Source organism: Acinonyx jubatus, chromosome A1, assembly GCF_027475565.1.
Source record: "Acinonyx jubatus isolate Ajub_Pintada_27869175 chromosome A1, VMU_Ajub_asm_v1.0, whole genome shotgun sequence".
NCBI classification, from domain to species: domain Eukaryota; kingdom Metazoa; phylum Chordata; class Mammalia; order Carnivora; family Felidae; genus Acinonyx; species Acinonyx jubatus.
Genome location: NC_069380.1, coordinates 122,260,156 through 122,277,639, shown reverse-complemented (window position 1 = coordinate 122,277,639; position 17,484 = coordinate 122,260,156). Strand labels below are relative to the sequence as shown.

At 34.2% G+C, this 17,484-nt stretch overlaps 1 protein-coding gene across 1 annotated transcript in view; it reads right to left on the bottom strand.

Moving 5' to 3' along the window:
• Positions 1-17,484, bottom strand: part of MTREX (Mtr4 exosome RNA helicase) — a 105,315-nt gene that overhangs the window by 69,942 nt on the left and 17,889 nt on the right. The window contains exons 6-14 of the mRNA XM_015085579.3: positions 14,695-14,869; positions 13,093-13,183; positions 11,546-11,670; positions 10,178-10,276; positions 9,412-9,514; positions 7,684-7,815; positions 6,039-6,118; positions 4,426-4,536; positions 2,385-2,486 (exon numbers count right to left, since the gene is read on the bottom strand). Of these exons, the coding sequence (XP_014941065.2) occupies positions 2,385-2,486; positions 4,426-4,536; positions 6,039-6,118; positions 7,684-7,815; positions 9,412-9,514; positions 10,178-10,276; positions 11,546-11,670; positions 13,093-13,183; positions 14,695-14,869 (1,018 nt within the window). The remainder of the gene's footprint in view (positions 1-2,384; positions 2,487-4,425; positions 4,537-6,038; positions 6,119-7,683; positions 7,816-9,411; positions 9,515-10,177; positions 10,277-11,545; positions 11,671-13,092; positions 13,184-14,694; positions 14,870-17,484) is intronic.

The following is a 17,484-nucleotide window of genomic DNA, read 5'->3' as shown; positions in this document are numbered from 1 at the left end:
AACATCTTTGAGCTAGACGTTCTGGAATGGCAGAATCTAAGAAATAAGAAAGTAAACAAAGACTCAAACTCTACTAAATACCAATTTTTACTTGATTGTAATAAACTTTCTTAATTTGCAAAATTAGATTAATATAAACTTATTTTTCAAGTACAGTTCTTCTTTTTTGGTATACATTCTTAGAATTCAGGAGAGTCCATTCACCATTAAGAATAGAACCTAATGGAGAAAGGTTAGAAGTCATTTCAGGGTGACATTCAACCACAGAGAGAATGGACAAAGTTTTATCTGTAAGTGTCTCTATACTATTCTCTGATGGAAAGGGTCCACTGTTTTCAGATTCTCAAAAAATATCTGACTCAAAGAGTTAAGAACCAGTATGCTACAAGAATGCATATTAATGACAGCATCAAAAACAGACCTAACAACCAGGGAGCAACAAAGGCACCAGAAAAACATAACAAAAAAGCCAATCCTAAAAAAAGATCTGATAAGAACATTCTGAAAAGGCAATCCAAGCGAATTTCCGTAAGGCCCAAGAGTATCATTACAAGATTATGGTTGGTTATGATTTTCAGGTTTAATGAAATGATCCTGACTCATCAAGCTTGCTTTCTTAAGTTCAATAATCTATTATACACTGCAGTCTTACCCTAGAGTCCTTGAGATGCCAAGAAGAATGTAAAGTCACAAAACACTTTTTTACACATTTTCTTGTGGCATCAATTGTATTTGGAGACTTAAGTAATTTTAAACTGATAAATTATAAAGATTTTTAAAACTTACACTATTTTAAAATATAAAACATGAAACTTTTAACTGCTTTACAGACAAATCACATTCTATAGGAATTTTTAAAAGTTTAATTTTAAAAAGTTACAGGTTAGAGAAAGTTTCTGAATACTATGTAAAAATTTCTAAAGAGAAATGGCACCTATCTCACTGTACTTCTATTTCTTTTGTATAGCATTCAATAAATTTTAAAATAAAAAAAAAAAAAATGCCTTGCCTTTACAATTCTACCGTGAGTGCTTTTCAGTGTTTTGATGATTAGTAATTACTGTCAGAAACTTCTCTAAGCAGAAAAAAATCACTTTCAAGGACAAAAGGTTAAGTGAAGAAATAGCTGACTACTGAAAAATTTCTCAAAACCCAATTTACCTGAGTCTTCTTGGCTTGTACTGGAACTCAAACTAGAAATTTCTCTTCTTCTACCTGCTTTTCACCTCTGGGAAGCTCCCCTGTGTACTGGGTAAGTAACCATTTGCTGCTGTTTCTAAGTATAAGGATTGCCCTCTCTATGAAGTGTCTTCTTTCATATGCTTTATCCTTCTGGACATAACTTCTTAGAATCCGTAACACAACATTTTATTATACTCTGCTAACTAAGTTTATTTAGAGATTGGGTTTAACTTTAACAAAGTTTAAATTCAGGAACTGTTTACTGAATGGGTTCCTTGTCCCTGATTAAGAATTTACTTTTTATCCAAATTCACTGTTTTACGCATGATTCCACCTTTCTCTCCTTTCTTGTGCCTTAGAGAAAAGACATCACGTCTAAACCTATTAAAACCTCTATTTTAAAAGTCAAAGATTAAATGAGGTGCAACTGCAGTCAGTACAGACTGGGTGCTTTAAATACCCTAAACTTTAAAAAATGAACATTCTAGATACATTTAAATGCTTTAAGGGCGCCTGGGTGGCTCAGTCAGTTAAAAGTCTGACTTTGGCTCAGGTCATGATCTCATGGTTTGTGGGTTCAAGCCCCACGTCAGGCTCTGTGCTGACAGCTCGGAGCCTGAGGCCTGCTTCAGATTCTGCGCCTCCCTCTCTCTCTGCCCTCACCTACTCATACTCCATCTCTCTCTCTCTCAAAAATAAACATTAAAAAAATTTTTTTTAAATGTTTTAAAGCATTCACGAATCATCTGCACACTTATCCCTCATCATCAAACTCTTTCATCAAGAGAGGTTTTTGTTTTTGGCTAATGGATAGAAATGAAGGATCTCAAGTGTAATGTTGATGAACTCGCTTATTGGCTCGGGTGCAAATTCTTCAGATTTATAACTGAAAATCTCAAAGATTATATAAGCCCAAATCACTTTAGGTAAAACAAATGGTAAAATAAAAATTATTTCAATACATTGGGGCACGTGAGTGCCTTAGTTGGTTAAGGGTATGACTTCGGTTCAGGTCATATCTCACAGTTTGTGGGTTCAAGCCCCGTGTCGGGCTCTGTGCTGACAGCTCAGAGCCTGGAGCTTGCTTTGGATTCTGTGTGTGTGTGTGTCTCTCTCTCTACCCCTCCCTGCTCGTGCTCTATCTCTCAAAAATGAATAAATGTTAAAAAAAATTATTTCAACATGTTAATTATTTTACTTACCCATCGGAAATCTTTCCCATCAAATTTTCGGGCATTTGTAAATAAAACAGTTCTAGCTGGCATATTAATTCCCATGGCAAAAGTCTCTGTGGCAAATAAGGCCTAAATAAATGAAAAATTTACATGATTAAACATGTACATTAAGCTAAAAAACTAGTTTTGTAATTTTCAAGTACAAACAAAACATTACTTTTCAAAATTAGTTATTAGAGATTGCAAAAATAAGACCACATACTAGTCCCAGATGTGTTTCAGTATTTTAAATATAAAATGATTAAATAGTATCTAATGTCCCTTGCATCCCAGAAATTTTTTAATTTAGGGAAAAGAAAAGTCTTTTCCTAAATTCCAGTGGTGCTAACTTGAAGAGGATACTACCGGTCTAATGTACAAAGCATGAGGCTGTAGATTACTTTTCTAAACACAGAAAGTCACATTTCCTGGCTCTCCAACTAATGATACCACAGTTTTGGAGCCACTTTCAGGATCTCTGAGGGGAGAAGAGAGTTACTGGCTAAGTTCACTTTTAAGACTTTACCAACAAAAACTGGACCACACAAAAAACTGTATGGTTTAAACACACAAAGATGTATACATACAAGTAAAGTCACTGAAGTATTATCAATCTAAATTTTCACCAATAGAAATGAAAATTAAAAAATCTTATTTCATCAACTCAAAAGAATGCCATTCACTTGTTAAAAAGAATGAAAAGCTATGCATATGACAAAATCTAATAACATGGGTAGTATAATTTTTGTCTAAAATATAAGTCATCAGGTGTCTGGGTGACTCAGTCAAATGACTCCTCATTTCGGCTCAGGTCGTGATCTCATGGTTTGTGAATTCGAGCCCCGCATCAGCCTCTGAACTGACAATGAGGAGCCTCCTTAGAATTCTCTCTCCCTTTTCTCTCCCTCCCCCACTAATGCTTCCTCCCTCTTCCTCTCTCTCTCTTTCTCTTGCACTGTTTCCCTCTCAAAATAAAGAAATAAAATTAAAGAAAAGTCCTGTATTATTTGTATGTATGTGAATGGGTATTCCTGATAAGTGAAGGGGAATATGGTCTTCCATTTTTTGCTTTATTTGGAATCGTTCTATTTGACTTTTACCACCACCAAATATCACTTAAATTTTTAAGAAAAGATTCTTTAAAATAAGCCTCAACAATAATCAACAAAAGAACATCAACAAGGCCTTACCAGGACCCAGGTATAAATAGTAACCAATTTTTTATCTAAAATTCCTAAGTTATGTTCTTAAATGTGACTTTTTAAATGTTCTACTTAGTGCTGAGATTCTCATAAATCTGATTTTTAAAATTCTAACCTCAACATTAAACATAAAATAACTTATGAGTCATATGCAGGTTTATGACTACATTTTGAATTTGTTTCCCATTTTTAACACCTTATTTTTGGGTACAAACATCAACATAACCTTTAAAATTAAGTTAGACTCCCTGCAGTTTAAAATAGCATATCCTGAAAAACTCTTTTGTAAGTCTACCAGCAATTCTCCTGTCTTTTCTAATTGTTTTAATCTGTATACAGAAAGGAGTCCACTAAGAATCAATTCCATTTCTGATAATTAAATAGCACCTTCTGAAAAACCAGAACCACACTGTATAGTGTTACCATTTCTTACTTGAATAATAGGAAGAAACACCAATAAAATTTTACCTATAAACCTGAATGAAGTATAACACTACATATAAAAATCAACTTCAGTATTTAAGTCATTCCACAGGACCTAGTTTAAAAACATATATATGTAAATATTTACTTTTAAACATTTTTTACATATTTTATACATTCATATGCATGCACATATATGTAAAGCTGCCTAGAAACAGTGTTCTAAATAATTCTCAAACTGTTGGGACACCTGGTTGGCTCAGTCAATCGAGCAAGCAGCTCAATCTCAGGGTCGTGAGTCCAAGCCCCATGTTGGGTGTGGAGCCTACTTAAAAATAATAATAATTTTCAAACTGTCCATATGACACAATTCTAAGGCATAATAAATAAAAATAAAATCATACCTTTATCAATCCTTCAGAAAAGAGAATTTCTATAGTTTCTTTCAAAATAGGAAGTAAGCCACCATGGTGAATACCAATTCCCCGCTTCAAAAGAGGAAGTACATGTTCGACCTATGTTTGGAACAATGTTTATTTTTCAATAATGTACAGAAAAGGGACATCAAAAATGTTAAACCGAAGTAAGAAAAATGTGTGATCAAGAAAGAAGGCTGTTCAAAGAAATGTTATATAACCTTTTCAGAATAAAAGCCAAAACTAAACCCATATTCCCAGATTATTAAACTCAAAACTCAACATAATTCTGTCCTAGCTTTCCTTAATGTGAATGATATATTTTAAATAAAATTCATATATGCACTGCTGCCTCTTTCAAATTTTCCAGCATCACTTCACCTTGTCCCCAAAAACTAAGTCATAAGGACATTTATATCTGCACAAAATAAACTTAAAAAAATAATAGCCAGCTCCTACTAAAAATAAATAAACACAAGGCATACTCAATATAAATATGTACTTCACCTAAAAACAATATAAATATGTACTTCACCTAAAAACAATTGAATTACTGAAGAATTCATCCTCATTGGCACTTTAACAAATGGCATTACATGTCTACTATTAGAACTATGCTAAGGTAACAAAAATGTATCAAGACATAGCTCAGCCCTCAAATACTAGTAATTCAGGTTGGAAGAGAAATTACAAGAAAATCTTGTAAGTTAAATACTATTTTAAACAACCTACTGCAATTTTACCATAAATCCCTTATATATCAGAGCAATCATTTATAAGCAGAGTATGACTGGCCTCTGAACTTTCTTTTCACAAAACAATATTTTCATATATTAGGTCATACTACAGGAGTTCTCAGGTTTGGATGCACATTAGAATCACCTGAAGAGCTTCTGAGATTCTAACAACCACAACACACACCAGACCAATGAAACCAGAACCTCTGAGAGGGGCACCTAGTCATAAGTAGATTTTAGAAATTCCAGGCATTTCTAATAGTCAAAAGAGAAGCCACTGGATTAAAAGCAGAGTAGACATTAAATTCCTTGCTAAACACATGATTTTCATTAGGTGTTTTGTTTGGTAGTCCTATGAATTAAGAAATTTAGTGACTTGGGGTACATGGGTGGCTCAGTCAGTTGTGTCCTACTCTTGATCTTCAAGCTTAGGTCATCATCTCCTGGTTCCTGAGTTTAAGGCTTGTGTCAGGCTCCTTGCTGACAATGCAGAGCCTGCCTGGGATTCTCTCTCTCTCTCTCTCTCTCTCTGCCCCTCCCCCTTGCACAGGCACTTGCTCTCTCCCTCCCTCCCTCTCTCTAAATAAAATAATTTATTAACTAGCACTAATAATTCTGTAGTATTAGGAACTGAAGCAGTAATTTCCAGACCATGCTAGTTTTTAGTTCCCTTAGGCAGCAAATCTTTCCTTTTGTCATCTTTTCAGAAGTGTAAAATAAAAATCAAGGTATTATTTCTGGGTACAACGCAACATATTTAAAGCAGTGCATAAACAGTGCAATATATAGTAACAAAACCAAGAAATGCAAAGTGAAAGTACCCTACCACACTTAATACCCACACTTAGGGACACTAAATCATACCTGAGGGAGTTTTTTATCTTCATCAGACAAGCAGTCAATGGCATTACTGAATACTTCTTCAACCATCTTCTTTTCTTCATCTAAGAAAAAATTCAAAGGTACATAAATATCTAAATGAATCAGTGATACCAAACCTCACACACTGCAAAGAATAAAAATCTATAAAGAATAAAAGAGTATTTAAGGCAGTCAAAAGGGAAAGTGGATAAAAATTACCATTTAATAAAATTCATTGCCCTTCAAAATATATCTAACAGAATTTATCCATGAATAAAAGTACTATCTTATAAAAATAACAAAAACTACACTAAGTGCCGTATATCCAATATTTAAGACTAACAATTATAGATCGCAGGGATTATTATTATCCACTACTGAGGAAAGTGAGACTAACTCCAAATGATGGAAACTGCTATTAACTGTTAGAGGAGCAATTCCAAAGCATATGCTCTTAACCTTTATACTGCCTTCGCATATAGCATCTACTAAATAATAGGAAGCCAATATATATTTGCTCAATTAAATATATGACCCTGCGACATTAAGCAAATTCAGCATTAGCAGTTAAAAGAAAACATTTCTAAGCAGAGCAATTTCTCCATTAAAAAATAAAATATTACTAACTTTAGGAGTTTATGTGGGTTATCTGTTATTATCACTTTGCTTATGGATAAGTAAAAAAATAGCCCTAAAATGCATGGGTTTAGTTCTGTGCCTTGGTAATGAAAGCAATACAAATGACATTTGATTTTGGATGACTGAGGATATTATTCACTCCTCACAATACAAGATTACGTATGTAAAAGGATGAAATGAATAATAAATGGGCTGGTATTCAGTAAGCTGAATTTTTGGATAGGCTGTGCTACTACCTAGCTGTGTGACTTTGAGTTACATTTACAGATAATATGTGGGAATAATTTATTAATTAAATATAAGTAACTACTTTATTCAAAAGATTATACCACGGTTAAATAAAGGGCAAGCCTTCCTGGTTTGGATTTCCAGAAGAATGAAGCACAATACTTTGTTTTCTTTTTTAACGTTTATTCATTTTTGAGAGACAGAGAGAAGACAGAGTGTGAGCGGGGAGGGGCAGAGAAAGAGACAGAACAGAATCCGAAGCAGGCTCCAGGCTCTGAGCTGTCAGCACAGAGCCCAATGTGGGGCTCGAACCCATGAACTGTGAGATCATGACATGAGCCGAAGCTGGACACTTAACCAAATGAGCCAACCAGGCGCCCCGAAACCACAGCACTTTCTATATAGAAAGTGATCTGACCAAGAAACCTGACCTTACGTAGTCACACAGAAAATCCCCAAAGCAAAGGAGTTTATGGCAATGAAGTATAAGGGAATATAATTCTAGTATTTTTCAGTAAGGGTCTTTGGATTTTACACAGAGCAATGTATTTTAAACCTCCCAGTAAAAGAAAACAAAAGAAAGGAAAGGAAGGAAAGAATAAAACAAGGTCTTTTTAAAGATTTTACAAAGGCAATGAGTACTTGTTACTGTGACTGTAGGGGGAACTGCATATCCTGGCAATACACAATAGATTAATCACAACATATTGATCTTCTTACTAGAAACAGATACACACTCATTTACACGTAACATTAAAACTATGCTGAAATTACATGGTACCTGTGTTAAAATCTAATTTGGTCATCTGAAGTGCATAGGCTTCACAATCCTTCTTACTAAAGCTGAAAATAATTACAGGTTGAAAATTTCTTTCCATAATCATCTTCACAATCTTGAACACATTTGATGGTCCTGCAAAAAGAGTATATAAACATATGTAAAAATTACCTCTAAATGGATTATAGACCTAAACATAAAATACAGAACTATAAAATTCTTAAAAACTATATAGCAGTAAATCTCCAAGATATGATATTAGGCAAAGCATTCTTAGGTATGATATATAACAAAAGAAAAAAAACATAAACTGGATTTCATCAAAATTAAAAACATTGTTTTGAAGGGGGGAGGGGAAGGGCAGAGAGGAAGAGAGCGAGGAGAGAGAGAAGAGAGAGAGAGAGAGAAAGAGAGAGAGAGAGAGAGAGAATGAATCCCAAGCAGGCTCCACAAGGTCAGTGTGGAGCCCGATGTGGGGCTCAAACTCACAAACCATGAGATTATGACCTAAGTGGAAATCAAAAGTCAGACGCTTAACCAACTGAGCCACCCAGGGACCCCAAAAGACACCAACAAAAAGTGAAAAGACCACATTACCACAGAATGGGAAAATATAGATAAGGGTCTATTATCCAGAGTATACAAAGAATCCTTATAGCTCAACAACAAGACAATTTCATTTTTAAATTGGCAAAAGATTTTGAATATTTCTCCAAATAAGATATACAAATAGCCAATAGGCACATGAGGAGATAAATGAACACCACATTAGCCATGAGACAAATGTAAATCAAAACCACCCTCAGATACCACTTTATTCCATTAGGATGACTATATTCACATAGATTACAGTAAATACTAGCAGGGATGTGGAGGAAATAGAAACTTCAGACCCTTCTGATGGGCATGTAAAATGGAGCTGCCACTTTGGAAAATAATCTAGCAGTTATTCAAAAATTTAAACATATGAAATACCATATGACTCAACAATTCCACTGCTAGGTATATGCTCAATGAGAAAAGAAAACATATGCTTACATAAAAACTTACAGAACACAAATATTTACAGCACTATTCACAATAAGCAATAAAGAGAAATAACCCAAATGTTCAACAACTGATAACAAATAAATAAAATGTGGCATATTCATATAATGAAATGTCGTTTGACTGTAAAAGGAATGAAGTACTGACATATGCTACAGAATGAACCTTGAAAACAAGGTAAGTGAAAGAAGAAGCTGCAAAAAAACACACAAATTGTGATTCTAGTTATATGAAATGTTCAAAAAGGAAAAAAGAAATAGAAGGTAGATTAGGGACTGCCTAAGGCCGAGGGGTGCGGGAAGAGGTGAGGAAAAATGAGGAATACTTGCTAATGGATACAGGGTTTCCTTCTGAGTTAATGAAAATGTTCTGGAATTAGATAGTAGTTGCACAAGTTTGTGAATATACTAAAATACACTGACTTGTACACTTAAAAAAGGTGATTTTTATGGTATATGAATTATATCTCAATAAAAAAACTATGTTAATGATTGCATAATTCTGTTAATATACCAGTAACCATTAAATTGTACATTTTAATAGATGAAATGTATACTATGTGAATTATATCTCAATTAATGTCATATAGGAAAAAGAGATGAACCTTTATCCAATTTTATCATTTACTATCTAGATCTTTATACAGCTTCCTGAGGGAAAAAAGTTAACAAAATTTCAAATTACCTTTTGTTCCTCCTTTTCGCCCCTTCTGATCTCCTTTTGCCAAATCACCAGCATCTCGAAGTACTTGCATTGCAGTATTAAAATTATCTTCTCTGAAGTCACCCTGGAATCAAATATTTTTCTACATTACTTCAATAAGATTTAACCAAAATCCAAACATTTTTCATACCTCCAAACAAACCTTCCTCAAAATAAAAATAATTTAATACGATAATGATAACAAAGGTCACTAAAAGAGTTAAAACATGTTGTACAGGGACACTGGGTGGCTCACTCAGTTAAGCATCTGACCCTTGATTTCAGCTCAGGTCATGGTCTCACTGTCATGAGATAAGCCCCCTGTGGGGAATGACCCTGGAGCCTGCTTGGGATCCACTTTCTCCCTCTCTGCCCCTCTCCTGCTCAAAGGCGTGCTTTCTCAAAAATAAACAAACATTAAAAAAATTGTAAAAAAATACAAAATAAAGTTGTGTGTAAGGTACAATAAAAGGTGATAAAGAGGTATTAAAAGGGGGTAAAGCAAAACATAACATATCTGAAACACATCCTAAGTCCCTATTCTCCAGGCATTTTAAAACACTGGGAAAGAAGAAAAATCTTAATTCATGCACAAGAGAAAGAGAGAACCAAACACAAGTCTTAAATATAATTTTTGAAATACAAGTACACACAAACCCAACAATTCTGGACTATAAAACTACTTAAGAAAGAAAAAATGAACTTCTACCCTGACACTACAGATTAAGAATCACCATTACTCCCTCACATTTTCATCAACCACAAGGTGCAGGCCATCTCCCCCTGCTGGAAAAATGTAGTGCTGCAATGGTGTCGGCCGATAATCTGTGTAAATTACATGACAAGGCTGTGAAAACAATGAAAAACAATTAGGCATATAATATTTAATTTCTTCAAAATTATACTGTGTATTTGATCTAAGTAAAAGACCTTGGGGAAATACACTTTTGAATTCAACATCCCAAAAAGAGAAAAACCAAAAATTTTTAAAACAAGGCAAGAGAAAAATGTGGAAAAATCAGCTCTCAAATGACATTACCATCTATTCAATTTTATCAATACCCTAATTAGGGCCAGATATATGATTTGAGTTTCAATAAAGACCTTGGATTCATACCCTAGACTTGTGATACTAAAATTAAAGAAGACCCCTGTTACTACACTGCAGTGGTATGGTAAAACAGAATGCTCCCTGAGGTAAATGGGACTTTTCTGACCCAAAGTGAGTTTTCAAAGCTTTACTAAATCAGCGGGTTGAAGATCCACTAGGTTTTCTATTGTACAGAAGCAACATAGGTGTTAGAAAAACACAATCAGAGACCTTATGAACAGATAATACTTTGTAAGAATATTGGTACAAAGGAAAAATGAGGGCAGGAAAACAAAACCAAGAATAAATTTAGTACACATAAACAAATGTTTGCCATAAGGCCCTATACTGCTGCAAAAGTTGGACCACAAAAGCAAAAGGAAAACATGTGACTGTGTTCACAGAAAAATCATATCACATGCTCAGGAAATGCCCAGCTTTTTCCTGGTACTGAGGTCTTAGAGGAAATTCTCTTCTCAGAGGGCTCACTCTATGAATAAATGCATTAGTTTCCAAACCTGGCAGACCACCAGGATCAACTTGGGAGCTTTTAAAAGTCAGAGCTCCCAAGACCCTACTCCGGGAGATGCTGATATATTGGGTTTAAGATGCCACTCAGAAATACAAACTTAAGGGGCATCTGGGTGGCCCAGCTGGTTAAGCTTCCAACTCTTGGTTTCGGCTCAGGTCATGGTATCCCGGTTTTGTGAGTTTGAGCCCTGCGCTGGGCTCTGTGCTGACAGCGCAGAGCCTGCTTGGGATTCTCTCTCCCCACCTTCCCATCTCTCTCTGCCCCTCCCCCACTCATGCTCTGTCTCTCTCAAAATAAATAAATAAACTTAAAAAAAAAATACACACTTGTAAAAAGCTAGTCAGTTGATTCTGATGAGCTTGCTTGACTTGACAAGTAATTTCACATTAAAAGCTTTTCTTAATTCTAGGGCGGTATCAAGAACAAAGTATGTAAGATAGCAATCACAACTTAACGTTTTAAGTATTGAAGACTTCAAAAAACAAAGAAAATACCTGTTTATGCAAATGGCAAATCCATTCAGCAAACTGTCGGGCATTTGGAATAGTAGCCGAAAGAAAGACATAGTGGACATTGTCAGGAAGCAAAATAATAGTTTCTTCCCATACAACACCACGCTCTGAAAAAAAAAACAAATATACCTTGGAATTCAGAGTCACTTTATTGGTAAGTAATCTAAAATTGTCTTATCCCAAGCTCATTAATTAGAAATGCAGGCCACTTTACACAAATATTTTTAGCTACAAATCCCTACTGAAAACTACTATGGTTCTTACCGTGAATTTACCCAGTAGAAAAGTGGGAGACTAAATCACTAAAAGCACAATGTACTCTACAATTACAGCCTCTGGAGTAGCTCCAGACTGAACCTTCTCACACAGCATAAGAGTCCCATGACAATGGAAACAATATTTCCATTTCATTTTGAGAAAACAAAGTTAGTAACTTTTAGAAAAGTTATACAGCAACAAATTTCAAAGACACACTGTTACTTTACTCTAAGGCAACTTTCATCCAAATTACCCTCATGATCTCTAGATATGAAAGATTTAATGAGCAGTAAAATCATGTCAGTTTTTATTTAAATGGAAAAAAAAATCAACGTGAGAATTTTCCTCTAAAATATATGTATCAATACAGGATTCAGAATTCTATTAAAAAAATTTTTTTTTAATGTTTATTATTTTTCAGAGACAGACAGAGTAAGCAGGGGAGGGGCAGAAAGAGAGAGAGACACAGAATTGGAAGCAGACTCTAGGCTCTGAGTTGTCAGCACAGAGCCCAACACAGGGCTCAAACTCACGGACTATGAGAACATGACCTGAGCTGAAGTCAGCCACTCAACTGACTGAGCCACCCAGGCACCCCCAGGATTCAGAATTTTAAAACCAAAACAGACCTATTCAAAACTTACTTTTATGAATTTGTTACTTGCACTACAAATACAGGTTAACTCAGAGTTTTAGTTTAAATAAAAACTGAATTTTACTTTAACTGTGTACATACTAAATATTTAACTTTTAAAAGTAACCATTAGCCCTCCCAGCTCCACTCAAAAGTCCAAGTATACCTACGAGTCCTTACAATAGTGTAATAGTTCAAGTAAAGGGATAATTATAATTTTTTCTCATTTTTATTTCATAATCCTTAGTATTTTTTTTTACCATAACCATGCATTTCTTAGTTTTTAAAAACTAAAATAGTAACGAAAAATCAAGAAAGTTAACTCTGTAGGCTAAAAGTTTTAAAAATTCTTTAACAGTTATTTTGGAGCATTCTCTATTAAAAACAAACTAGTTTTAATTCCAATTGTTTTGTATGAATTTGCATTTTTTCTTACCTGATTACTATTTAAGAAACTAAAGTTAAATAAGATCCTATCTGAAGTATTATATCATGTTTCTCACAGTGTAGTGGAAAATCTATTAGAACTCTAGCCACATGAAAATTCAAAGCAAAATTTAACTAGTTCTTCAAAATTCCTAATGCCCTTCTTAAGGAAAATACATGGCACACATCTCAACAACATGGCAGAATATACCTGAATCTCTCATGTAATGAATTTCATCAAATATGACCCAAGCAACTTCTCGCATAACTTCAGAACCTCTGTACAGCATACTTCTCAAAATCTAAAAAAATATAAATGATTTCACAAAATTGTGACACAAGTTCTTTCTAATAAGAAATTTTAGAAATGCTTTTTTAATAGAAGTATTAAAATAATTTTAGGAGATTACATCTTAAATACATTTCATAAATCAAATAATATTCCTTCTCTCATAAAACCAAAATAAGTGGCTTTTCAATAGTTAGTAATCAGGTACAATCCATGGAGAGAATTATCACTCCTATTTCCATATATCTCAAGTATGAAGCCACTTCATTGTACATACAACACTCATCACAAGATCCACACTATGTAGCATATGAGAGTAACTTAAAATTATCTTCTATCCAACTCATGGTACCTTATGCTGTTTACTGATTTTTTCTACTTCATCTCACAACATGGATGCTCTCTGGCAACCAGTATCCTGATTTTTGAGTTAAAGAAAATCTTCCACACATGGGAAAAAGTTTTGAGAATGGAAACTTACTTTGGGAACCAAAATGAAAAGTGAGCAATGTTTTTGGTTGACTCTGCAGACCGACCAGAAGCTAATTTACACTCTGTTGTACCATGTCCTTATAAAATGCAGGGATATAAATCAAGTACGTATGAAAGTACTTGGTATAGCAAAGATAACTGATTGTATTCAAAACATAAGATATAAACACATAGGTTTTAAGTAAAACTTAACTGCTATAATGGGAGGAAACTAAACTGGGCATTTTAAAAGAACTTATTTATGTATTTGTATCAACACTAAGATACAAAAATAAAAAGTGGAAGAAAAAACCACTACTTATATGAAACTATGTATACAAAACTCTATTTTCTTTTTTTTAACGTTTATTTTTTGAGAGCGCACACACAGGTAAGAGCGGGAGAGGGGCAGAGAGAGACTCCTAAGCAAATCCTCACTGTCAGCACAGAACCCCATGAGGGGTTGGACCTCACAAACAATGAGATCATAACCTGAACCGAAATCAAGAGTCTTAAGGCTTAACCGAATGAGCCACCCAGGTGCCCCTCACCAAATATTTTTAAAGACTTATTGTTAGTGACATGAAAACAAATTGACGGGGCTACCTGGGGAGCTCAGTCAGTTCAGTGTCTGCCTCTTGATTACAGTGCAGGTCATGATCTCACGTTTGTGAGATCAAGCCACACTACTGGCTCTGTGCTGAGTGTGGAGCCGGCTTGATTTTCTCCCTCCCTCTCTCTCCGCCCCTCCCCTGCTTGCGAGTGCACTCTCTCTCAAAAAATAACGTTTTTTAATTAAAAATAAAAATATTTGGTGAAAAAAATCTGTATCATATGACAAATAATAGAAATATTAAAATTTACAACTAAATTTATGTAATTACTAAAAATAGACCTTTAAGATGAACTTTTTTCCCTGTAAAGTAAATATCAGAAAATAAAGCATTACATTTTGTTTATATAGAGCAAGTAAAACGCATTAGGTGTTCTCAGTGAATAAATACATTAATTAAATTTAAAAGGAAAGACTGGATGAGGCACCATATAAATTACCTCTGTGGTCATAACAAGACAAGATGCTGTAGGATTAATAGTAACATCTCCAGTCATCAAACCAACATCTTGAAACTCTTCATACATTTCTCGGTATTTCTGGTTACTCAGAGCCTTAATTGGGCTGGTGAATATTACACGCTGTTTTTCCCTTAAGGCCAATGCAATGGCATACCTAGAAATGGGAAAGCAAATAAGAATCAAGTATTTACAAAACCTTTTCTTTAAAGTATGTAATTTAAAAATTCTGTTAATATATCAATTGTCACAACGTCCCCTAATTACTTATTTTCAATGGACTTGGCAGAACATGAGTATCTTGTTCTAATCACTACTAACAAACTATTAAAATAATAATTATTATAATAAATCTGAAACGTAGTGGTCTAACCAAACAAGAATATTTAATTTTAACTCTGGTCTCTTGGAGTTAATGCAACTTAATTATTAATACCAAAAGATTACTAATGGTTACCCTATTTCTTCCAAGTAAAACACTTTTGGTTCTATAAATGAGCCTCCAAAAGTTGAGAGCCTCTGCCTGTCTGTTTATACACATATAGAGCATAAAAAATTACTGAACATTGGAAAATGAGCTTTGCTCTTTAGAGTTTCAAAAATAAGTTCATCCATATGTATTCATTCCCACATGTAATAGATATCAAATCAGTCCTTGCCTGGAATTATGATAGGTCTAATTATGGAAAAGTTCCTCCATAGCTATTAACAAAATGCAATAAAGTAGTTTTGGTTTTCCAAAGAAAATTTAATTAAGTATTTAAATATAGACCATGATGACTAAAGTTAGCATTGTGGTAGAGTCTTCTTGTATAAAACACAGTCTGGGGGCGCCTGGGTGGCTCAGTCGATTGAGCGTCCGACTTCGGCTCAGGTCATGATCTCACCGTCTGTGGGTTCGAGCCCCGCGTCGGGCTCTGTGCTGAGGCTCAGAGCCTGTGCTCAGAGCCTGGAGCCTGCTTCGGATTCTATGTCTCCCTCTCTCTCTGACCCTCCCCCGTTCATGCTCTGTCTCTCTCTGTCTCAAAAATAAATAAACATAAAAAAATTTAAAAAAACAAAAACAAAAACAAAAAAAAACACACGGTCTGGCCCACAAAAGGCTTATAACCTATTTGAGGAAATAATAATATCACAACCATATAACCATATTTCTCAAATAGTTAAATAAACAAAAAATTAAAAGCTATCCAAACATGATCAAACACAAACTTTGAGAAAGATATGAAAGAAAAAAGGATATAGAGATGCTACAATATATTATCCAAAATGTCCACTTTCGAACAAAACGTTAGAAGATAAAAGAAACAGGGAAGTATGATCCATCCTTAGGGAAAAAAGCAGTCATGAGAAACTAATTCTCAGTGGGCCCAGATATTGGACTTAGCAGACACAGACTTCAAAGCAGCTATCAGAAACCAGTCCAAAAAATGAAAGGAAGCCATATTCTAAGAATTAAAGGAAATAGAGGGTAATTATTCAATAAACAGGCCATCTGAACAGAGAGATATTGTGCTTATATTTATACATAAATGAAAACCCTACAGGTGAAAAGTATAATAACTGAAATGAAGAATTCACTAGATGGGTTCAAGAGCAGATTTGAGATGACAGAACAAAGTATCAGTAAATATGAAGATAGATCAACAAAAATTATCAAATCTAAAGAAAGGAAAAGAAACAACCTCAGTGTCCCAGTGGAAGATTCAAAGTGAGGAAGAAGAAAAAACTATGTGAAAAAATAACAGTGAGAAACTTCCTAAATTTGTTTTAAACAGAAAAATATTAATCTACAGATGTGACATATACAATAAACCCAAGCAGGAAAAATGAAAAAGAATCACACCTAGAAACATTATCAAACTGAATGACAAAGACAAAGCAGTAAGAAAAAAACAATGGAAAAAATTAAAAGACCCAAATCAAACTTGAAGAGATGAAAAATCCATTGTCTGATTTGAAATACACTGGATAGAATTAAAATCAGATTAGACATGGCGGAAAAAAAGATGAATAAACTTGAAGACCTAACAAGAAAAGCTGTCCAAAGTGAAAAACACAGAATAAACTCCAAAAAACAAAATAATAATAAACAGAGTGTAAGTGGGCTGTGAGACAACTTAAAGTGGCATGATACAAGTTTAAGTGAAGATCCCAAGGAAAAAGGAGGATGGGGAATGTTTGAAATAAAAAATTGCTGAAATTATCCCAAATTTGATGAAAACTATAATAAACCTACAGATCTGAGAAGCCCAACAAACTCAAGCACAAGAAACATGAGAAGAACTATGTAAAGTCACATCATAATCAAACTGCTCCAAGACAGTGATGAAAATTAACAACAGCCAAACATTCCATCAAAACAATATGCAAGAGGAGGAAAATATGGACCTATAACGCAGGGAAAAGTCAATCAAAACAGATTAGAAGTAACACAAATGAAAAAAGCAGTAACAAAGACATTTAAACAGTTTGTAAACAGTATTCCATATATTCAAGAAGCTAAAAAAAGTTAAGTAGTAAGAAGACAAATGGGAAATAAAACAAAAAACAAAAAAAACCACCACACATAAAAATAAACTTCCAGCAAGGAAAATCTGAGCTAATAACAAATAACAACATCCGAGATAAAAATACATGGAATGGGATTAATGACATATTAGACAATGCAGAAGCAAAGATTAATGAATTGGAAGATACAGCATTAGAACAGCCCAAAATGAACACAGTATCAATGAATCATGAGGCAACTTTAAGTAGCCCAATGTAATA